Here is a 24671-nt window from a genome sequence, read left to right as displayed (position 1 = left end):
ACGAGATACTATCTTGAGGCCACGAGATAGTATCTTGAGGCCACGAGTTACTATCTTGAGGCCACGAGTTACTATCTTGAGGCCACAAGATAGTTATAATAATTTTTTTTGAAAAAGTGGGACTAGGGGGGCTCCGTAGAATCGAACTCTTTAACAGTGTAAATAAGTCAGAATGCATGAAATAGCATTAGACACCCCCATGGCAGCACTTCACTCCAAACAGAAGTAAGCAACATTTTTCTATGGTTTTATTTACTCTTTTTTAAATGTTTGCCAGTATTTCATAGTTTGTATGTAAAATAGAAGGATTGGACTTATTAAAGTTAAAAATCGATTGTAGAATTGCAAGTTTTAAATCAGGATTTTTTTTCAAATGTGTCTGTCCATTAGAATGTACAGCGGGTTCAAAAGCCCGTTACTGAAATCACATGTCCAGTAATGCTGATTGAAATTTCTTATATATATATAAAAAAAATTATCACAGTACTAATACATTTTTTAAACCATTTCATATGCAGAATATACAGTTCTTGAAGTGCTTGAACATATAGCTGATGGAAATGTCTCAGATGTTGACTAAATTATTAGCAACGAGGGAGGCCAAGCAATTCTAAAGCAGCCAGTACCTCTCCAACTCCACATGATGAAGCTGGACAAAAGAGAGGGGCAAGGGAATGGCGGCCTGTTCTTGAAGTCCAAAAAGATATGGTGGAACACCTGCCAAATTATGATACAAAAAAAAGAAGGAACAAGATGCTAATTGGAAGGTCGTTCAGAGAAAACACACCTCTTCTGTGATAAGTGCAAGGTGCACTATTGCTTTGTGTCACAGAAATTGTTTTAAAGATGCACACAGGAAATGATTCTAACGTGACTGCACTGGTTGATTCCTAGGTTTATTTTGTTATGAATAAAAAAAATGTGCAATCTTTAAGTTGAAATGTTATAACGTTCAAGTTTTTGATCTAAAAAAAGAAAGAAAACAAAGAAAAGAAAGATGCACACAGAAAAGGACTCTATCATGACCATATTGATTGATTCTAAAATATTTTGTCTAAAAAAAGAAAGAAAACAAAGAAAAGAAAGATGCACACAGAAAAGGACTCTATCATGACCATATTGATTGATTCTAAAATATTTTGTTTGTTACAAACAATGTGAAATCTGTAAAACAAAAACCTCAAATGTTATACTGTTCAAGTTTTTGACCTTGAGAAGCTTAAAGTATAGACCAACCATTTTTATGTTTATTATTTTAATTCATAAAATAAAAAGTACATTTTTGTGAAGTACACCTGTTTTGACCTGACATCCATTGAAATGGTCAAAAAAAAATTACAATTAAAGAGTTTTGAAATTTGTATTTTTACAATCCCACATATCCTCATAAGCTGGGATAATGTACTTTTATATATTTCAGAAACTTGAAATATAATTCAGGTCTGAAGGTGTTGACTAATTGTAAAAACATTTTATTATAGCTTTGTGCATTCTTTTTTATCAACACTTGAATGTGGGTAAGTTTCATAAAGAAAGGCAACATTTTAAACAAAAAGTTGAGAAAATCGTATTTTTGTCAAAGACTACACCTTGATCCGATTCAGAACGATGATCAAAACATAGATAAATAGATTGAGTCCAGCAACACCCCAAAGCTTCAGTCATTTCCATCTTCATGGGTCTGACATTTAATTTGGTAACATTTAGGCAGTTTTGATTTACATGCTGTTTAATGTTTGTTGATTGTGTTATTTTACATTTAATAGATGAGCAATCTCTTATCACTTGTTTCTGCTTCCTCGTCTCCTGTGTTTTAATATGGAGATTCTGTACTAGATGTGTCATAACGCTCTCTACCGTATAACAGTGAAACACATTTCATGCAGAAACATATCACAGAAAATTCAGTCAAGTGTAGTAGAGTGAAGTAGATTTTAAGTAAATTCCTATGTACACTACCAGTGGACTAGCCTACACAAAAAATCAGATACGCAGAATTAGGAACATGTTTGTTTTATATCAATATTTAAATCAATATTTTCAAGCAATATACATTTAATAAGACTGTATGTAAAACTATGATTAAAATTTATATTTAACAGGGTACTCAATCAAAAGATTAAACACAATTACAAGCCACGTATACTTTAAATACTTAATTATACTTTTAAGTAAATCTTGATTAAAAGATTGAGTACAATTTATTACAATTAGGCCAAATATACTTAGACTTTTCTGTCCGTATAAGTCAAGTATACTTAAGTGCAATTTTAAGGATATTTCTGAGAAGTACATAAAGTATATTTCTGAGAAGTATGTAAAAAGTAGTCTGAAAGTATACTGTCTTATTTTTAGTTTAAAAGAAGAATACTAATGGAGCACTTGAATAAACCCGACAAGGGCGTAGATTTGATTTTGAATTTGGTGGGGACATCTCCGGAAGCTGTGGATTCAGGAAATTAATAGGATAATGTAAAGGTTTGTAGTCTATATTAAACCTTAAAGGGGACCTATTATCCCCATTTTTAGATGTAATTTAAGTCTCAGGTGTCCCCAGAATGTGTATGTGAAGTTTCAGCTTAAAATACCTCACAGATGCGGTTAGCATTGTTCTTTCATCATTAAAGGTTAATGAAACCCCCTGTTTTAACAGGCGTATGTTCTCACCACAGTTTTGAAAAATTCTGTAAAAGTGGGTGTGGTTAAGCTGAGGAGTGGAGGGGGATGAGGGGATACTGACTGACAACACGGCAACCGTATACATATCTATGACGGCAATGGCTTCTGATTCAGAGTTTTATTTTACTCTCAGTAAAAGCATCAAATCTTCCCACAAAAAAATTGCACGCTGCAAAATATCATTACGTAACAATGTACACATGGTTTTGTAAGCTCACAGTAAACAACCCGATTATAGCGTTTAAAGCTGCTGTCGGTAACTTTTTTTGTGTTCAAGATTTACAAAATTATATAATGAGAATGTACAACATGAATCCATTTTCCAAACCATGTTTTTGTCTTAACCTGAATCATTATGGTACACTTACAATAAGTGTTTATATTGGGACTATTTCAGACCGGTCTGGAAGGAACCGGAGCACAGTACCTGCGTGACTCGCCATAGACATAAACAGAGAGAAGTAGCTCCGGCTGCAATGTTCTTCCGCAAGACGCATGCAGTTCTGTTTATTAACCGCTAGAGCACCAAAAGTTACGGACTGCAGCTTTAAACATGAAAAAAGGCAGATTTTCATGATATGTCCCCTTTAACAATATGTTAAGTATTGAATTCTGTAATGTTACAGGTAACTAATAATGACACTTACAGCTTACGCTGAGACTGGGATAAAGTCTAAAGTCAGCCTGAAAATGTTTTCAACTTGATCAAACAGGCCTCACACTTCAGCTATTCCTTTCATGATATTAGCCAATTCAATAATACATTCGAAAGTTTATTTTGGACCGAAACATGGCTAATTGGACTTTTAGATTCTCCCTGTTCAGTTCAACCAGTTGAGTACCAATCAACAATGTCATTCCCAGTTTCTTCTAGCTTCTGCAAGACATCCAGGACAGGTTTTTCAACCAACCAGATTTAAAGCTGAGCATCAACACTATTTAGCATGTTATAGAACTCTGTTCTGTAATGCTCCTTAGCCGACTTATTTTGGTGGCTGTCTTTGGAGATGAATCTGAATGGACTCGACCCCAAGGGAGTCAACCATTGCCACTGCTTTATCAAAAACCTCATGAAAGCTGTCCTCATTCCTTTTGACTTTGCACATCCCGATATTAGCAATGTTCATACAAATTGACAAGCGATAACAAATTGAAATCAGGTCACAACTTCAGACTGGACTGATTTAGTGGGCTGGAGCTTTTATAATTCACAGAATGTTCAAATGGGCCTAGACTGTTTAAATTACAATTTGTTGCATGACTTACAAGGGTACACCTGGCATTAAGATGCGTTCCGGTCAATTGGATCACAAGTGGATGATGCTAAATACAGGTGTAAATGGAGACAAAAAATTTGAGCCTGTCCACTTTCAACCACTTCCAGAGGTAGTCGTAAATGCATTAGACCGGACTGCTTTCGTAGTGTAGACGCTCATATGGTCGAGTGTTCAAACAGCCACAAAAGACCGCCTATTCTCCGTCTGCTGACCTAATATGTAAACATTATGGGAAGCGTGCTAGCCAGGCGGGATTTAAGCTGTCGGTTTATGACCCAAGTTTGGTTTAAAGATGGAAAACATACCAAGCAAACTCATTTACCCGCCCATATACCCTCTTCCGCAAATAAATCAGGACAGAAGTGGATGAAAGTGGACAAGAGACGAATTAAAATGCCAAATGTAAATGGGTGTGTCTGCATTGTATAGTTGTGATCTGATCGACCAAACACATCTTAATACTAGGTGTAAACAGGGCCTAAGATTTCCATGTTGATCAAAACTGTCCACACTGAAAGCTTGTATAAAGCTTTTCTCTGGTGTGAATTCTTATGTGCCTGTTAATACTTTCTTTTACAGTGAAACTTATTCCACACTGTTGGCAGGTGATAAGGCTCTATCCAGTGTGAACTCTCATGTGATAATTCAGGTTTCCTTTTCGGTTGAAACTTTTTCCACACCGTTGGCAGGTGAAAGGTTTCTCTCCAGAGTGAATTCTCATGTGCCTGTTAAAGCTTCCTTTTAGAGTGAAAGTTTTTCCACACTGTTGGCAGGTGAAAGGGCTCTCTCCAGTGTGAATTCTCATGTGGACTTTAAGGTTGGCATCTTGATCAAAACTCTTTCCACACTGAGGACATGTAAAAGGCTTCTCTCCCGTGTGAATTCTGATGTGGATTTTAAGGCTTCCCTGTTTACTGAAACTCTTCTCACACTGAGGGCATGTGTAAGGTTTCTCTCCTTTGTGAATTCTTATGTGGACTTTAAGGTTCCAGTCTTTTTCAAAACTCTTTCCACACTGAGGACATGTAAAAGGCTTCTCTCCAGTGTGAATTCTGATGTGGTTTTTAAGGCTTCCATGTTGACTGAATCCCTTTCCACACTGAGGGCACTTGTAAGGTTTCTCTCCTTTGTGAATTCTTATGTGCCTGGTAAGGCTTCCTTTTTCAGTGAATCTGTTACCACACTGTTGGCATGTGTAAGGCTTCTCTCCAGTGTGAACTCTCATGTGATAATTAAAGTTTCCTTTTCGGTTAAAACTTTTTCCACACTGAGGGCAGGTGAAAGGCTTCTCACCTGTGTGAATTCTCATGTGCCTGTTAAAGCTTCCTCTTTGAGTGAATCTGTTTCCACACTGTTGGCATGTAAAAGGGCTCTCTCCAGTGTGAATTCTCATGTGAACTTTAAGGTTGCCCTCTTGATCAAAACTCTTTCCACACTGACATATGTAAGGCTTCTCTCCAGTGTGAATTCTCATGTGGATTTTAAGGCTTCCATGTTGACTGAAACTCTTACCACACTGTTGGCAGGTGTAAGGCTTCTCTCCATTGTGAGTTCTCATGTGCCTGTTAAGGCTTCCTTTTTCAGTGAATCCGTTTCCACACTGTTGGCATGTGAAAGGGCTCTCTCCAGTATGAATTCTCATGTGGACTTTAAGGTTCTCGTCTTGATCTAAACTCTTTACATGCTGATGTGATATGGAAGACTTCTCTCCAGTGTGAATTCTCATGTGGTTATTAAGGTGTCCTTTTCGGTTGAAACTTTTTCCACACAGTTTGCAGGTGTAAGGCTTCTCTCCAGTGTGAATTCTCATGTGCCTTTTAAAGCTTACTTTATGAGTGAATCTTTTTCCACACTGTTGGCATCTGAAAGGGCTCTCTCCAGTATGAATTCTCATGTGGTCTTGTTGATTGAAACTAGTCCTTTTCTTTTGAGCTTTTTCTTGTGAGGAAGTCTTTTCAGTCTGGGAGCAACTAAAAGATGTTTCTCCAGATAAGAAATCATGATCATTCCCATATTGATCTTTTTCTTCCTTTACATTATGTTCATAACTCTCTTCTTTCAGTGCCATCAGGTCTAGGGAGAAAAAAATGATATTAAAAATAATCCAAGTTTAAATGGCACAAAGCAACAGAAATCAAAACGTTTAGACATGTAAAGCATCAATACCAACATACACAAAATCCTATACCCATTAAGCTACTAAAAGGGGTGTTAAAGGTGGTGCATCGGAGAACCCCTTTTCAATATTACAAAATCTTCACTTTCTTTAGGACTTGTCCAAAAAACTTTGACCCAGGAGATCAGATTAGTTATAGACTGATCTCAAGATCCCATTAACTACATCTTCTAGGGCACCAACATGGTGCCCGTGGAGCCTGTGGGTTGCCCGCTAAGCACATTCTATAAATAACCCCAATTTAGCGATGCACTGTAAATCAGGGCTCCAGTCTTCGACTAAATGGTATAATTTTGCAACCTTTTTTTGTGCCGGTGCGACTAAAATTTTGCACTGGTGCTACTACAGAGTTACCCAATCCTCTTTGATTACGTGTAGTATTAAAAAAAAAACATAAACTTGCAAATGCTCCATAAATGGAATAAAACTTTTTTGTACTGCGCAGCGCTTACCATTACTGGAAACAGTAAGCGCGGCCAAAATCAGCTGCGTTGGAGTGCCGGCTGATTTCACACTTAAACTGTGCGTGATCCAGTGAGAAGTCTTTTGAATTCTCAGCGCAAAATCCTCTCTCTTTATTATAAACCCACATATGACTAGTTTTGAGCCAGACGAAACAGCGCTGAAATTCTCAACATATACATAAAAAGAGGAGAAACATTGTTCCAAGAGCAAACCAGTTAGACACATCACACCACATCTCATGTATTTATTTTAGTAAAACGAACTGCTTTGGCAGAAATTTGGTATATATTCAAATCGAATGTTGCTGGATTAGTATAGTCATGTATAAATGTATTAATTGTGTTAGATGAGTAATAGATTGGTATGTTTCTGTTTAGAAGCATAGGTATTTTTTTCTTTTTTTTCTGCATTTACGGTATACTAAATGTTTGGGCTACTGTTTTTATCAAACAAATATCATAGATTTATAGTAGGGATGCAACGAATCCAGGATTCTTCCTAATATTGGGCTTTTTGACGAGGTTCGGTTTCTGCTGAACCCTAGGCTTGCACTATGCGTGCTACACTGGTTGATGGAATGGCGCCGCTGTTGATTACGGGAAGGTGTTTAATAGGTGGACCGTTCTAATGCAGTCAGCTGTGAGAAAGTGAAAATGGAACTCGTTAGCAGAAAACGTGTTGTTTGGCAGTACTTTCAGTCAAAAGAAGGTGATTCAAGTCGAGCTATATGTTCAATTTGCAATGCCAATTTGTCTCGTGGTGACGGACCCTAAACATTAGCAGCTGTTAAAACATTTGCATATGAAACATCTGAAAGAATACGAGTTGTGCATGAAGGAATCTACAGACAGCAGCCAAAATGCAGCGATTTCAGGTACGGCAAATGAATGTAATGATTTATTAAAAGAAAACTGGCATTATTTTTGTCAGAGAACTCAGCAAATGTTTGTTTTAACATCACTAATGATAATATCATTAGTAAAGGTATACATATTGAGGTTGTGGCCAAGTCGCCGGAAATAGTCATCAGTGTGTGGAAAGTCAGGGTCCTTGCCAGTGTCCAAATTGATGTACACGATATTCTGATTCACGACCTAGGAACCAGATTGAAACGCAGCTATTGTGTAGCTTGTCACCACATAATAGAAATATTATAGATTGCCATAATAACTTGTCTATGGCAGGGGGGCATCAATCTCAAATGATGAGTCAGCTTGTCTACAACAGTTTATTTAAAAAGAAATTAGTTGAAATAATGCAGACCTCAATAAAAGCATATTGCATTGATTTACAGCATTGAAGCTCACAGTTGGTCTCTTTTTGTTTGACTTGGAAAACTTTTGAGATTTTACTTTGTCATATGGTTTGTACCTGTCTGTGTACAAGAGGAGTTAGCAGAGGAGGAGATCAAAATCTACATCCTGCGGAACAAAGATGGGGCAGTCACCGATGTAGGAATTGTGATTAAGGGCCTGCTGCTATTTGTTGGGACTCACTTATGCCTTGGACCTGAGTTATCCAAAGACTCACAGATACATTTTTGAGGTGTTCCAAAAACTTTCTCAAGCTGGATCCTGCAAGACTTTCTGTAAAGTTTCAGAGACTAAAAAATGACCTGCATGCACAGTTGCAGACTGCTATTTAAGAAGTTCATGGGTATTCCTGTCGGAAAGGTGATCTGATTACCCCCCCCCCCCCCCCCTCCAAAAACTGCTTGGTTACAAACATTCTTCAAATAAACTTGAGGGCAGGTAAATGATGACAGGATTTTAATTTTTGAGTAAACTATTCCATTAATGTTAATCTAAGCGTTAGTTAAAATTGCATTTTTATTAAATGTTTTGCTTTAATGTTGAGTGTGACTGTTCCTAGTGCATACCAGCCATATTCAAAGTATGGTTTAGTAATTTCTCTCATGGATATTTTACATTCTTTGGGAAACAAAATCTACTTAAATATTAAGATTGATGAAATGTTTAAAGAGTAGTTTCTAGTTGAATTTAACAGTTTGAGAAACCAGTTAACTCTTAAGTAGAGTTCCGTTAAAGTCAGTTTTCGTGGCACTACTACATTTTCACATGGCAATATGCAAGGTTGATTTTAGACTTTATCTAATAGGTTTTATAGAAACAAATGTTTAATTAAAATAATGTGTGTACAGTTGCTTTCTTTATCACTTGGTTTTATTATATTTATTGTAAATAAATACTCCTGGAATAAAGGGTAAATACGGTGTAAAAAAGTAAATGTAACATTTTGATAATTGTTAGTCCGATAGTAAATTAAAATCCCTTTTACATTAAGTAAATTTACCACATTTGTTTAGTTAGATTTCATCTAATATATCAATTATATTAGATTAGATTCAACTTTATTGTCATTACACAAGTACAAGTACAAGGCAACGAAATGCAGTTTAGGTCTAACCAGAAGTGCAATAGCAGCAAGTGCAGGATATACAATGGATGCGTAAGTGCAGGACATGGATATGTACTGAATATGTATAAATATGTATAAATAGAGAGACGTTATTACTATAAACAGAACTGAATTTACAGGTGAATATGTACAGTGAATAAATATACAGATGGCTATTACTATAAACAGAATTTACAGGTGAATATGTACTATGAATACAATATACAGATGGCTATTCCTATAAACAGAATTTTACAGATAGAGGTATACAATAATATGTTAGGCTAATATGAGGAATAGCAGTGGATTAGGGTAGTGCAATAAATTATGGCAGGCAGTGGAGTCCCTGTGATGCGCTGGGCAGTTTTCACCACCCGCTGCAGTGCCTTGCGCTCCGCAACAGAGCAGCTCCCATACCACACTGCCACACAGTTGGTCAGGATGCTTTCTATTGCGCAGCGATAGAAGTTCACCAGGATAGCCGAGGAGAGCTGATTCTTCCTCAGTGTCCTCACGAAGAAGAGGCGCTGGTGAGCCTTCTTGACCAGGCTGGAGGTGTTGGTCGTCCACGACATGTCCGCCGAGATGTGGGTCCCCAGGAACTTGAAACTGGAGACACGCTCAACAGCCATTCCATTGATGTGGATGGTGTCGTGTGTGCCTCTTGACTCTTTCCTGAAGTCCACGATGAGCTCCTTCGTTTTGGTGGTGTTGAGGAGCAGGTTATTATCAGCGCACCATGTGGCCAGGTGCTGGATCTCCTCCCTATAGGCAGTCTCATCGTTGTTGCTGATGAGCCCGATCACCGTAGTGTCGTCCGCAAACTTGACGATAGAATTAGATCCATACACAGGCTTGCAGTCGGCGGTGAAGAGGGAGTAGAGAAACGGGCTTAGCACACAGCCCTGTGGTACACCAGTGTTGAGTGTGATGGATGTGGAGCAGGTGAATCCTGAACGAACATTCTGGGGTCTGTCAGTTAGGAAGTCCAAAATCCAGTTACACATTGAAGTGTTGATGCCCAGGTCTCCAAGTTTGGCTATTAACTTGGATGGGATGACAGTGTTGAATGCGGAGCTGAAGTCAACAAACAGCATGCGTGCATACGTGTTCTTATGGTCCAGATGGGTGAGCACAGAGTGCAGTGCCATGGAAACGGCATCCTCTGTGCTCCTATTGCTGCGGTAGGCAAACTGGTGTGAGTCCAATGTGGATGGTAGAGAGTCTTTTAGGTGTTCCAGGACCAGCCGCTCAAAGCACTTCATGACGATGGGTGTGAGTGCTACAGGGCGGTAGTCATTAGGGCACCTCGGGTTAGAGTGTTTTGGCACTGGCACAATGGAAGTGCGTTTAAAGCATGAAGGTACAGCTGCTTGGGCAAGAGACAGGTTGAAAATGTCTGTAAAAACCCCAGCGAGCTGCTCCGCACATGCCCTGAGCACACATCCAGGGATGTTGTCTGGTCCAGCAGCCTTGTGTGCGCTGATCCGGCTCAGTGCCTTGCAGACATCTGTGGAGGAGAGTGTGATTGGTGGGTGGTCAGCTGAGGGTTTGAGCTTGGTGGCAGTTTCTCTGTTGTCTCTTTCAAAACGAGCATAAAAGTAATTTAGCTCGTTCAGGAAGTTGACATCAGTGGCTGCGGGGGTGGAGTGGGTGGGTTTGTAGTCACTGATAGCCTGAATGCCCTGCCACATGCGTCGAGGGTCAGAGTTGGAAAAGTGACCCTCTATCTTTAGCTTGTAGCAGTGCTTGGCCTTTTTGATGCCCCTCTTCAGGTTTGCCCTGGACGTACTGTAGGCTTGTGCATCTCCTGATCTGAAGGCAGTATTGCGTGACTTCAGCAGGAGTCTAACTTCCCTGTTCATCCAAGGCTTCTGATTAGGGTATGTGGTGATCTGTTTCTGGGTTGTAACACTGTCGATGGTGGTATTGATATGATCCAATACAGAGGAAGTGAATGAGTCAATGTCCGTGTGAGCGCCACTGGTGGCTTGAGAAGCAAACATACTCCAGTCTGTGTTTAGAAACCTTTCCTGGAGTGTGGAGTCTGCCCCCGCAGGCCACACCTTGATGGTCTTTACTGATGGCTTCACACGGTTGATGAGGGGTGAATATTTGGGTGATAGAAACAAAGAGAGGTGGTCTGACTGTCCCAGGTGGGGGAGGGGTGTCGCAACGTAAGCTCCAGCCATGTTTGTATATACATGGTCTAAGGTTTTGTTTCCTCTGGTGTGGCAGGAAACATGCTGGTGAAACTTGGGTAGCACTGACTTTAAGTTTGAATGATTAAAGTCACCTGCAACAATAAACGCAGCTTCCGGGTGATCAGTCTGTTGTTTACTGATGGCTGCGTGAAGTTCTTTCATAGCAAGCTTGGCATCAGCATCCGGGGGAATATAGGCTGCAGTGATAATAGTGGAGGTGAACTCCCGCGGTAGATAAAACGGTCTACATTTAACCATGAGAAACTCCAGGTTAGCTGAACAATGACTCCCAACAATAGCAGAGTTTGTGCACCAAGCTTTGTTAATATAAATGCACAATCCACCCCCTCTGCTCTTCCCGGAGCCATCTAGTGTTCTATCCGCCCGGAGTGTGTGGCGTCCCGCTAGCTCAATAGCGGTGTCCGGTATTCCGCTGTTTAACCAGGTTTCAGTGAAGGTTAGGACGTTACAGTACAAAAGTTTCTTACTGTGTGTAATGCTGAGTCGAATCTCCTCCATTTTGTTCACTAGCGATCGTACATTGGCAAGGAAAATGCTGGGTAAAGAGAGCCGGTAAGGAGTTAGCCTTAGCTTAGCTCTTAGACCTCCACGCTTACCCCGCCTTTGTTTACGATCACAGCGCCGCCTTCTAGCACTTCCGCCCGGCCGGGCAGAGCGCATCGCCTCGGGCGTCCTAGCGATCTCAGGAAGGAGTTGAAGATTGTCCATAAAACTGTCGGAAATTCGCAAACCAATATCCAAAAGCTCACAACGGGTGTACGATGTAAAAGCACAACTGTTCTGTACGAACAGACCCGAGATGAACAAGAAAAATACCGCAAAATTGCAGAATCTGGAGAGACGCTGAGCCTCGCGATCTACTCGCGCCGCCATCTTGGTCGTTTAATTTATCTACTATTATTATCTACTAATTATGATTTTTTTTTGGCATAAAATTTGCGTTTTGTTTTGTAATTTTGATTATGTCTGCTCAATTTTATTTGTCATGTAAAAAAATTGAGTTATTCAGATTTATTAAAAATGTTTTACTCGATTCATAGTCCATTTCATAGATTTCACCACTTTATTTTTTTTTTGATGAAACCTTTTTACACTCAAATCGAGTGAGTAAATCATAGTTAAACTTTTTAGAGTGGAGATAATATGGCTCTTATGTTTAATTTATACAAATAAATGTCTCCTTGAAAGAATAATGTTGCATGCAAGTTATAAAGAATGCCTATCATTCATTGAAAAGAAGACCATATGTTCTTTTTCAAGAGAAGTGGTTTTATTTCATTTTAAGATAATGTTTTATGTCACACAACAGTTAAATCTGAAGAATTGGAACTGACCGGTGTCCTCATTGCACAAGTGTCAAGACAAATACAGCAACAATCGAAGAGGCATTGACAGAGAGACAAGAGGGGAGGGGATGATGATGATGAATTGATGATGATGAGTGGAGTTGAACTTGTAGTTTAATAATATTCCATTAAAGTTCCTTAAATGTATTCTGTTGTTAGTGTGGTCTTTAAACTTGTCATCTGGCTGTCCAGGCTGTTGTTGAAAGCAACAAATTGTTCTTAACTGACTTGCCTGGTTAAATTAAGGTTAACGAACTGTGTGTGTCTGTGTGTTTGAACTGAAAAAAGGTGGTGCATGATCTTGGTACGCAATTTGACAGCATTGTAGTACATTGTAGTAGGGCGGGGGGACTGCAAGATGGTCAACTTTTTGAAAAAAATAACCCCTCCCCCTTTCACTAAGCTGGCTATGGGTTTCTTGTTTTCTATTTGCTTTGCTGTGATGTTTCTGGGCTGTAACCTTTGGCCAGAGAGCGTGTTGCTCCAGCCAATAGCCACGCACGACGCGTGATGGCGGGACTTTATTGTCTGTGTCTGAAGATTGGGAAACTCTGCAAAATTTTCTTTTAGCTAAAAAACAATTAGCTAATGTGGCGATTGACCTTGATGACTAAACAGATTACTAGGCATTGTAATTATGTTTTTATGATGACACGTTATTATTGTGTATTAGAGAGCTAGACTGCAGAAGGCTAAACTTCATGTTAAATAAAAAAAACGCTTTAATTATGACACTCATATGACATCTTTTCAAAAATATCACTCATTTCTGTAGAGATGGACATTTTAATAAAGATCAAATGACTGAATTCAGCTTTGAGAATTAAACCAACCTGTTTGCTCCTCAGTATCTTCATGTTTCACGCTCAATGTTTCTTCAATCTTCACGTCTTCACGCTCCTCTTTAATAAACTCCATCTTTATAATAGTGTGTCACGTGGAGCTTCACCTTTTTCCTGTGTGTTTGGACAATTTGTCATGATTAAGAGAGAGTAATTAACAGGAAGAAAAATAAATTCAAACTAAATACTCAATCGGCTCCCTAGTTCAGTAGTCAGTGCACTGGTAAGAGTCACACCGTGTTCTAACTACACGCGACGCGCGATAAAAGTTATCATTTCCATGTTAATTCGAGTTTTTCTCCTAACCAGCCACGACACGCAATGATTCTATTTTAGAAACGGTTTCTATTTCTGCGTCGTCGTGGCTAGAACAACAACACAAAACATGGCAATAATAATCTCAGGTAATGTTTATGTGCTTTATTTAATGTTAAAAGCGTGTAATGTGACTTTGAATATCATTTAGTGCTCCCAGCTTTGTAACGTAGTCGTACTAAAAGCAACAATGGATAATTCACCTCAGATCTTGAAATTAAAACAAATGGAAACAAGAACGTTCAAACTGTGAACAAACAAGTATATTCTATGACAAAGATTGTTTTAGTAACTCAGTATGTATTTTGGCAATGTTTAAATTGTGTTATATTTGTGAATTTGTTTATTGTAGGCTACTTATCCATTTCCTTGTCGTCAAGATTAATCTCTGGTGCTGTACACTTGCCGCGAGAGCCCAACCACAAGCTGTTCTGATTGGCTGTGGTTTTTGATTGATTTGTTGCGTCTGGTGTGGACAGTCATGTTGCTTGTCGCTGGAATCTTATCACATCGCGTGTAGTTAGGACACGGTGTCAGAGTGAGAGTAAATGGCCTGATTAGCCAAAAAAGCGAATTATTGAACAACACATACTTACAAACACTTTAAATTTAGTATAATATTTAATATAATTCAAAAATCTGTAATTATAATTTGCGGTTTGCATTTGCAGTTGGTTTGTTAAAGTTGTCAATACACACTTGTTTTCTTGTTGCATTTACAATGTTTTGACCAGCATGTGACTCACTGAATCATTTAGCATAACATTTGGTTCAATTGAATTTCAAAAAGCTCTGTTTCTCCCATCAATAATAACAATTTGTTACTGCCATTAACCCATTTAATACCATTTTTTCCCCCAGAGATGACATATATGAATTTGTATGGTATTTGTAAGGATATTAAACAATCATTGTCCATTATGTACAAGAAAAAAAAAAGTATGTCTGGTCACAATTGTGACCGGTGGTAGAACACAGGGAATCTAGTTCTATGGTGTTAATGCATATCCAAAACGACAGCAATTACTTAAAGATTTAAAAATTAGTAGAGCCCAACTGATTTATCAGTCTGCCGTTTTTTTGGCCGATATGGATATGAACGCACACCCAAGCATGCCCATGCGTCTCACAGTGTGCAAATATTCACACAAAATTATGTCAAAATGCCTTCTTGTTGAGTATCATCGTAAACATAGTCCGTTAGGCTATGTCTTAAGTGAACGTAAACATGCAATTTGAAACTTGCCAGTCACCACCAGCATTTTCACAAGTTTCACGGCCCACAGGATATCTTGTGTGAATATCTGAACATGCAATATATCAAATATTTTTATCAACACTGATATGTGGGCAAGTTTCATGAAAAAAAATCTATATTTTGAGCAAAAAGCTGAGAAAATTGTGTTCTTGTCAAAGACTACACATATACAGATTGGATTCAGAACGATGATCAAAACACAGATTGAGTAGATCCATCAACACCCCCAAAGCTTCACAGTCCTATAGCTCGTCCCGGGTCAACTTTTTTATTCAATAACACAGCCGTTTTGATTTATATGCTGTTTAATGCTGATGACAGTGTTATTTTACATATGCATCTGCTTATATGAGATCAGTTGCTTCTGCTGCTTCTTTTCCTCTGTTTTGATCAGGAGATTCTGTACTCGTTTAGGAGATTCGTAATAGTGCGCCCTAACAGTGAAAACATGGAAAGCCAGAAAATCTTGTCAATGACAAGGAAAGCGTTTTCTCATAAAAAACAGAAAAAAATTACTCACTGCTCTTGCCTGAATAACTTTAATAATGGTTCATCTATATTTATACAGTGAAGACAATGAAATTATATTTTACATTTGATTACTATTTCTCTAGCCTACCTGAAAATCTAGCTTAGACCTATGAAAAACCTGGAAAGATCTGCTTGTTCTGTTGTATTTATGTACAATGTATGTATATTATGTACATACTGTATTATACATACAGTACCTGTCAAAAGTTTGGACACATCAATGGGAAAGTGTGAGCTGGTACGCTACTATAATATACATATAAATAATATCACCCGATATATCGATACTAAGGATGCTCATATTGACGGTTAAAAAGGTGGGGTTTTTTTGCTGCATGGTTAAAGAAAAATATGTTGAGCACGTTGAGTATAAACACGTCCCCAAATGGACAAGGCTCGCGCTGCGGAGCCATACAAAACTGCTTGAGAGGGTGTTTTCTGCCGACTAACCCACATCACTTAGACATGTTAATTTTAAAAAAAAAACATATAAGGTGTGGATTGAGGTAGGCCTGCTATTTTTTTTTTTGACAAAACAAAAAAGCTTCTTCAAAGCTTCAAACGGATTCAGTGTATTTTCGTTGAAAAGGGAAATGTTGAGTGTAGGCCTATTTATTTTATGCTTTTTATTTATATTTTATTCTGTTTTTCTCTGCTGTCAGAAACGCTGCAGGTGCGTGAAAATTTGATAATGTGTGAATCCAGGTTCTGTTGTTGTTGATCTGTTCTGTATGCTGCTGTTTGTGTCTTTTTAATGGGTCACAGACACTCGTCAATTGTATTTTCATTTAATGCCAATTCAATATTATAATCTTATCAGTTAACGGGTAATATTCGGATAATGAGAGGAAAATTAACTGAAATGAGCATCTCTAATCGATATCAGACTTTTTTTTTACTCCCTAATATCGGTACTGGTCCCCAAAAACCCATTTCGGTCGGGCTCTAAAAAAATTGTGTTCCCACTCTTTCATGAACACCAGATTCAAGGACTTTTAGGGTGCTTTCACACTTGGTTCTATTTCCTGGACCGAACCTGAGTTCGATTGCTCCCCCTGCCCCCGCTGGACTGTGTTCATATTATATTATTTGGGTCCGAACCGGGGTGCGTTTGCGTCATCAAAGCAGCTGTTTACCCCGTTGCTTGGTGATGAATGCAAACAGTTGCTCACTTCACTTTTATATTTTTGTTTCTGAACCGTTGGTTTTGTTACCAAAGCTTCAGTACGTAATGGCACTTGCATCTATCTGCCGCGAATGCCCTGCAAATGCTCTAAATAAAGCTAAAGACGAGCAGAAATGAGATCTTCAGCTTTCTCCTTGCAGTACGTGTTACCCACATCAAAGATGTTGGGTCTGGCAACTCACCATTGACAGGGCTCAATCCGAGGGGCGGGACAAACGGTTGTCTTTCAAATTCCCTCTGCACGCAATTGGATAGCGCTACAACCAACCAGAGAGCAATGTGAAGGGGAGTTATTTGAAGGATTAAACTTCTACCGTATCCGGTCGGCAAAACTCCGAACACATCTTCCTTTCTTAAGAATGACTTCAGTGCCGTTCTTTGTTTTTTTCTCAAAGAAAAGCTTAACTCAAAGTCTTCCAGAGTCGCGGCCAAAGTCAATTCGAAAGACCGCTGTTCGCCAGCTTCTTTGTTTACAAGTAGCACGCGGAACCGCCGCAACTCTGCCGTCATTATGTTAAGACTCTAAACACGATGTGATTGGCCTGCCCAGAGTTTGGTTTTTCAAGCTCGCAGGTCTACAGAGAGTTGCTAGACTACACTCGCGGCAAATTAGATTTGCTGCCGCTAGGGTGGGTCAAGATTTCTAGGCTACGTTAGTAATGCCCGTCAGGAAAATGAGTGAAACACACACAAACACACATTTTTATCAAATCATAAGTCATTAATAGCGGTTCACTTCCGAGATTTAGTACGTTTACATTCACATCAGCAGGGAACCGTACCGGAGTTCACATGAACCGAACCCCATACCACCTTTTCAAGAGGACTCGGGTACAGTTTGCGGGTTCGCACCTGAGTTCGGAAGACAGCGTTCACATCATCCAAACAAACAAAACTCTGACGTCAATCGAACCTGGGTTTGCACCGAAAGTGCTAGTGTGAAAGCACCCTCAATGACTTTTTAAAGCACCTTTTATTTTATCAAGCACCTATCAATTCACATCCCAGCATATGGAGCATCATAAAAGACCTCTTACAGTACTTAACATTTTAACCATCCAATTGCATTTGCATCCATATTAACCCGGAGGAGGTACAGAATAATTTGCACATAAATACATAATTTACAAAAATGAAATTTTGTAAATGTATTAAAACCGTTTGCAGCTTTCTTGTCCCTAATGTTAAGAATTATTCCACAGTAGTTTCAGTTTTGATCAATTTCAGTTTTTGATTTTTTTTATTAATCATTACTTGAGTAAAAACATTATAATATAAAAAAAATATTTAAAAAATGATTATATGGAAGCTTGTTTCTGCCACTAAATAAAAAAGGTAAACGCAACTTCTCCCAATTCTGACTATTTTCACAGAATTGCGAGTAATAAAGTCAGAATTGCAAGATATAAAGTGATTTTTTTTCCCTTGCAATTGTGAGTTCGTTACAAGTCAACAAAATTCTGACTTTTCTCGCAAGCTTTTTTTCTTGATGTTGTGAGTTTATATCTGAGAAAAGCGAGATATAAACTGGCAATTGCATGATGTCCAATTCGGAGGAAATTGAGTTTTCACAATTCGGACTTTATAACTTACAATTGTGAATTTAGGGTAGAGTGGGGGAATTTTTGTGAAGGCTAGTCCACTGGTAGTGTACATAGGAATATACTTAAAATCTACTTTACTCTTTCTCCGCCATTGACTTAATTTTCCAGCTATCCATATTATACGGTAAGGGGGCGCTATGACATGTTATAGTACAGAATGTCCGGTTCAAAATACAGGAGGAGAATAAGCTGAAGATTTCCCATCTTGAATGTAAAATAACGCATTCATCAAACATTAAACAGCATCTAAATCAAAACTGCCCAATGTTACTGAATGAAATGTCGAACTCATGAAGAGGAAACGACTGTGAAGCTTTGGGGATGTTGATAGACTCAATCTACTCTGAATCTGATCAAGGCGTAGTCTTTGACAAAAATGCCATTTTTTTCAACTTTTTGTTTAAAAAGTGGCCTCTTTATGAAACTTACCCACATTCAAGTGTTGATTAAAAAAAGGATGCATTAAGCTATAATAAAAACTTTTTTTAAATTAGTTAAAGTACAGTTAAAGGTATATTCACTACATACTTTTAAATATACTTTATACCTTTTAAGGTATAAACAAATATACTAGGTTAAGGGGGCCATGTTATAATTTTCGCAAAATGTATTTCAAATTTAATTCAAGCACTTTCAAGGACCAATATCTGTTTTCAAGTACTTTCCAGGCCTTGAATTCATGTGTCTGAAATTCAAGTAATTTCAAGGCGCGTGGGAACCTTGTCCATTAGCAAAGTAGTAAACCTTGTCTGGCCCAGTTTCAAAAAACACAAAATAGCATTCATATTCAACACAAATAATCAAATAAAATGATGGCAAAATGACATAAAATTATAGGAAACGGAGGGTAATTGTTATAAACTGAAACAAAACAATAAGTACAGATAAGATAGATAGACAGACAGATAGATAGAACGACAGATAAACAGACAGAACTATAGACAGACAGAACAACAGACAGACAGAATTATAGACAGAGAGACAGAACGACAGATAAACAGACAGACAGAACTATAGACAGACATACAAAACGACAGATAAACATTTTGTCATTTTAGCAGACGCTTTTATCCAAAGCGACTTACAAATGAGAGCAATAGAAGCAACTTGAACAGTCAAGAGCAACAGACAGACAGAATTATAAACAGACAGAATTATAAACAGACAGAACGACAGATATTACAAGAATAACACAGAATGACATATAGGGGATGACTCCCTGTGTTATACCACCGGTCACAATTGTGACCGTCTTTGTTTATCTGCAGTCTGACAACAGAATAAATCATGTATTACTATAAATTCAATATGTATGAATAGATAACCCTTTCATGATGATGTCTGAGCTATTCAATGTATGAGCTATTCTAAAATGAACTTAGAAAACTTGCCTGTCATTTCTGAGCTTTCATGTCATCATTGTGTTAAGATGGCAGTACCAAGAAATAAATGTGTATAAACACATGACCAAACTACCCAACAATGTTAGACCTGACCAGAACTCATGTAGACATCTTCAACTTGCATTATAAATGAACATTTGCTTCACAATAGAAGTTACTTTTTAATACCACACTAAAACATGAGGAATATTGTGGGGATTAAATGGGTTAAGGAAGGGAGAAACGAGATGCAGCTTTTCTGTTACAAATGCATGGATGTACTTTACTGAAAACTTTCATTAATGTTATTTATTACATTGCAATGCTACATTCAGTAACATATAATTGATTTCACAACTCACTGCCTGAACGGTTTATGTTTTAAACACTAGAAATGATTAAAAACACAAACCTTTCTTCAGCCGAATCACAGACGCAGGAGCGCACAGCGCCATCTTATGACGTCACATCTCAAGACCAAAATAAAAGTCCTGTTCACACGCAAAAAAAAAACACACAAAGAAAACACATTTCAAATGATAAGTGATTAATTTAATGCTTGAATCACAGCTTCCCAAAGCTATCAATATATTTGACAAATTTTCAAAAGCTTCTGGCTTATATCTAAAAAGTGTGTGAAATGCATTTATAATACTGAACTGCAAAGCATTTGTGATATTCTCATAACAGAAAAAGTCATCATCTTGTTCATCATATAACAACGGATTAGAAAGAACTTTTTCATATTTTTAACTCGTTAAGAATTTGTTTATCAAAATTAAATGTGTGTTTTTTTAGAGAGATCTAACTTATGGTTTTGTTCATTTTTATTCTTAATAAATTTGCAAAGATTTCAAAGAAACTTCTTTCACGTTGTCATTATGGTGTGTTGTTTGTGGAATTGAGGAAACAATAATAAATTTAATCCATTTTGGAATAAGGCTGTAACATAACAAAATGTGGGAAAGGTGAAGCGCTGTGAATACTTTCCGGATGCACTGTATATCCATCTTATTCCATCTCAGTTTCAACCTAGAATATAAGGGCACAGAATATAATATATTATATTCAGAATATAATATATTCCGCATCTACCCTTAATAACAGTAAATCGTTTTCAGTTTCTAGATTCAAGATTCATTAACCAGTTTATTAGAAACAATGATAAAATATCTACAATATCCAGTTACAGCTGCAGGACACTCAGAAGTGAAGATCAGGAGACTTTATTGATTCTTTATTGAGATCGTACTGAATCGTGCTACAGTCATCAAGTCTGACTAAAACATGGGAGTTTTATAGACATTTTATGAGGTCGCCTTACAGGTGAAGACAAAGCACTTGATCACAACCTTATGCAAAGTTTCACCAGCTCTAATACAATCAGCATAACTATAGCCATTATTACCATAGAGATCAGAAAACGTCACACCTTTCCTTCAGTTATTGTATTCACACTTAAATCAGGTGTTGATAATCATGAACCATACATAAACACCGAATTAAAGGGGTGGTAAAACACATTCTTTTGAAGGCTTGACTGTGTTTGTGGGGTGCACTGTAACATGTGTTCATGCTTCGTTTTAAAAAAAATTGCCTTATTTTTCATATATTTGACCTTTATTCTACACTGCTCTGTCCCTCCTTGTAAAACGGTCTGATGCTTTCCGGGTTGTATGAAGCCAGTCCCTCAAAAATACGCGATGGGCTCAGATTGGTTAGCTGCCCCAGTGTGTTGTGATTCGCTAACCGCAGAGCACGTTTGTTGGAAACGCCACGCCCCTTACCGGAGGCTGTGCTTTGGTCAGTGTTAGAAACAACGGCGTCAATAAAACCATACCAATCTGAGCCCGAATCAGACCCAGAACATTTGAGTGAAGATGATCGAGCAGAACCTGTTCAGTCCTCAAGAGTAAAGACTGCGGATCTATAGTGATCGCTACTGAATGGCACTTTAACTTTTGTATTTTTAGAACGATTATAGCCAAATATCTGTCGCAAGAACTAACCCAAAACAAACACTAAGCACTGGCTTTAACTAGTAAGTTAGCCAAATCACACACAGAACCATGTTTAGCATGCCTGTAGATAAACAATACATAAAAGCTCTAATCAAAGAATCATTTACACTAATGTCAGGTTCGCTGTTGAGATTTTAACGTTAGTGTTTGTAACGTTAGGTGTTCGTCGGATAACGTTAAGTATGAATGAGCATTTAACAGACTGGTTTGCAGAACAGCGTTGTCATCTGTTTACTTCCTTGCTACAACCTATTACAGGAAAACACATCGATGAAAAATAAATCAGACTTACAGGTTGTGGCCCGTAAACAGCTTCTGTTTGTAAATCCAGCTTTCAGGACAAGCCGTTGTGCATATCCTGTATTGAACTCGCGAAGTTTGTGGAAGTTTGTGGAAGTTGTCCTCCGTGAAATGTGCAGCGCGCGCGTTGTGCATCCACGCACCGGCAGTGTTTTTTTCACGCAGCTGACGTTGTGCAAATCTGGCATTGAAATCGCGAAGACGGTGGATGTTTTCCTCTGTTAGATGTGCTGCAGGGAGCCCTGCGCGCGCCTGATTCCCCGCTGACTCAAACACACGTGCATATAACATGCTGTATGTTAAACGCTCTGCAACGCACCCCCGTCCCAAGGAAGGCTGAACAGAGCAAGTACGCCAGACCTGCAATCCGGATGAAAATAACAGCGTTTCCTCGGCATCGCGGCAACAACACTCCAGCCTACTATACCACAACAGCGCCGCGATACAAAATGGCCTCACCCCCCCTTATTTAATATTCTCGGAGGAGGGGTTTATGTAAATATTGAGCCTGTTGATGTCACCAACCCTGGAGGAATGTGTGTAGTCGCCTACTGGCCGTTTGCTGTAGTTCTTAGAAACTGATTTCTTTAAAAGCAAATATCTCCCTTTGCTTTAAACTTTGAACGTTGTAACTTTGCAGATGTTGTTTATGCTCAAGCAGCAACATTACACGCTAGCTAAAGTTAGAATAGTGAAATCGTGGTTTACCACCCCTTTAAAGAAATGAGGCAGAAACTCCAACAGCATCACAGACAAAAGGTGACAAACTCATTTACCATGATTTTACATTTATGTTCACACAAAAGGCCAAAAATTTGCGTCAAGTTTAATGTAAATCACACATGTATGTAGAATATGACAAACTTCACTTTACAATTGTTTTTGTTACTTTATCACATTGCCAATGTAACATCTTTCAAGTTACTAAAAATCCTTTTCTAATTATGTGTCTTGACAGGATTTTACCTATGTTTGATGGCAGTCAGAAGAATCCCCAATGAGAAGTATTTGAAATTCTACAGCACGTCATATAAAAAAAAAAAAGAGGCAGACTTCCTGTTGGTTGGAGCTAATGTCTGTGGTGTGAAAGTTGTCCAGCTTCACGAGGGCCCTAATAACTTATTTTAACAATCTGTTAGTGTGGCACTTTGAGAGAGGCAGTGACTTCAGACTTATTAAGTGGATGTGAGCTAATATACATTATACGATATTATATTAACATTAAGCAAAGCTTACATTAACACTCAGAAAGCAGAATCAAGGCCTCTTAGGACATACTAAAAAAAAAAACTTTCCGAAGCTTGTTAGAATCCTGAAGGAATGTATTTGGCACAGAAATACTCCATCATATGTCCAACTCATTTTTTAAAATTTTGGCCATGTTTGGCATGAGAATCCAACGCTTTAAAGGGATAGTTCACCCCAAAATTTTAATTTTGTCCTTAATTACTGACCCTCATGTCATTCCAAACCCCAATCTTCAGAACACAAATTAAGATATTTGTCAAGGCTGAGGGATAGTGTACACTGTTAAATGTTTCTGTTAATTTACACCCAAATTTCAACATGATTAACCTGTTATTTTTAATAACTGCGCCTTACTGTTAATTTTAGGAAATATATGTTAAATAACACCTCATTTTTGTTATTTAACACTCATTGTTAAATAACACCTCATTTTTGTTATTTAACAGCAAAATCGAAAGTTCATATGCAATGTTAGCTATGCTTATTGTAATAAAAAAAAAAGTTATTATTTATCAGTGGACAAAGTTAATTTTTAATTTATTTCTTTCTCTTTTTTTAGGTTGCTAAACAACGACTGATTCAATCAATAGTCGACGGTGCAATCCATTAACAAACTAAATATTGTATGCATTTACTGAATGAAGATTAGACAAATTAAACACCTGGTTTCTCTACTGCAAATGTTATCAAAAATAATCTTGCATAGGCTATTCCACAGACAGAAATAATAAAGTTTGCGGTGTTTTCTGTGCATGCGCAAATGTGTTTGTTATCATGGGTGAAATTTCCTTTTTTATTACCCTTAACTCCGGATTTTACGCGAGACGGCCTATACATTTAGTTGTGTGTGTGTGTGTGTGTGTGTGTGTGCGCGTGTGTGTGTGTGTTGTTCTTCTTCTTTCTGAACACGGTGTAAATATCGGTATAACACGCAGCACGCTGGCAGGCGCCTCTATTGGCGCCACTATCTGAAATAACATGTTCATACAGTATTTTTTTGCATTCTGGGCGGGAGCGTAGAAGAAGGCGGCATTTGAACCGGCAACGAACACGGAGATCCATGTCAGAAGATCGCGGTGGTTACATCGACCAAAATCACAATAATCCGGTGAGATTAAAGAGTTTCTTGAAAGTCATGCATAGTTTTAACATCTATCAGTGATGTTGATGTATACTAAACGCCACGGATTTAAACCACATCAAATGAGTAACTTAGCCAATGAGCCATGGTTTCAAGCTAGCAACATTTCGATAGTTTGCCCATTAATTTTAGAAACAATGCGCTTATTTTAATGTCCATTTATGTATACGATCTAAATCTATAAACAATAGGCTAACATTAGGCATATAACTTTTAAGTAGTAATTCCGTGGTCAAATTTGTGTGGCATTCGTTGCC

At 38.1% G+C, this 24671-nt stretch overlaps 1 protein-coding gene across 1 annotated transcript; it reads right to left on the bottom strand.

Annotated features, from left to right (window-relative positions):
* Positions 1-1257: 1257 nt before the first annotated feature.
* LOC307127219 (uncharacterized protein) lies at positions 1258-20197 on the bottom strand. Its single transcript, XM_079818333.1, has 3 exons — positions 20117-20197; positions 13420-13542; positions 1258-6029 (listed from the first exon to the last, which is right to left on the bottom strand). Exons 2-3 carry the CDS (start codon positions 13502-13504, stop codon positions 4573-4575), a joined length of 1542 nt encoding a protein of 513 aa, XP_079674459.1. The 5' UTR covers positions 13505-13542; positions 20117-20197; the 3' UTR covers positions 1258-4572.
* Positions 20198-24671: the final 4474 nt, after the last annotated feature.

This window comes from Gobio gobio, assembly GCF_949357685.1.
Source record: "Gobio gobio genome assembly, chromosome: 5".
NCBI classification, from domain to species: Eukaryota; Metazoa; Chordata; class Actinopteri; order Cypriniformes; family Gobionidae; genus Gobio; species Gobio gobio.
Note: the sequence above shows the minus strand (reverse complement) of the source record. Positions and strands in the feature narration are given on the sequence as shown.

Excerpts from the sequence above, each read along its gene's own strand:
- LOC307127219 (XM_079818333.1), bottom strand. The coding sequence starts at position 13,504 with ATGGAGTTTATTAAAGAGGAGCGTGAAGACGTGAAGATTGAAGAAACA. Across the intron at positions 6,030-13,419 it reads AGATACTGAGGAGCAAACAG|ACCTGATGGCACTGAAAGAA; the intron begins GTTGGTTTAATT and ends TTTTCTCCCTAG.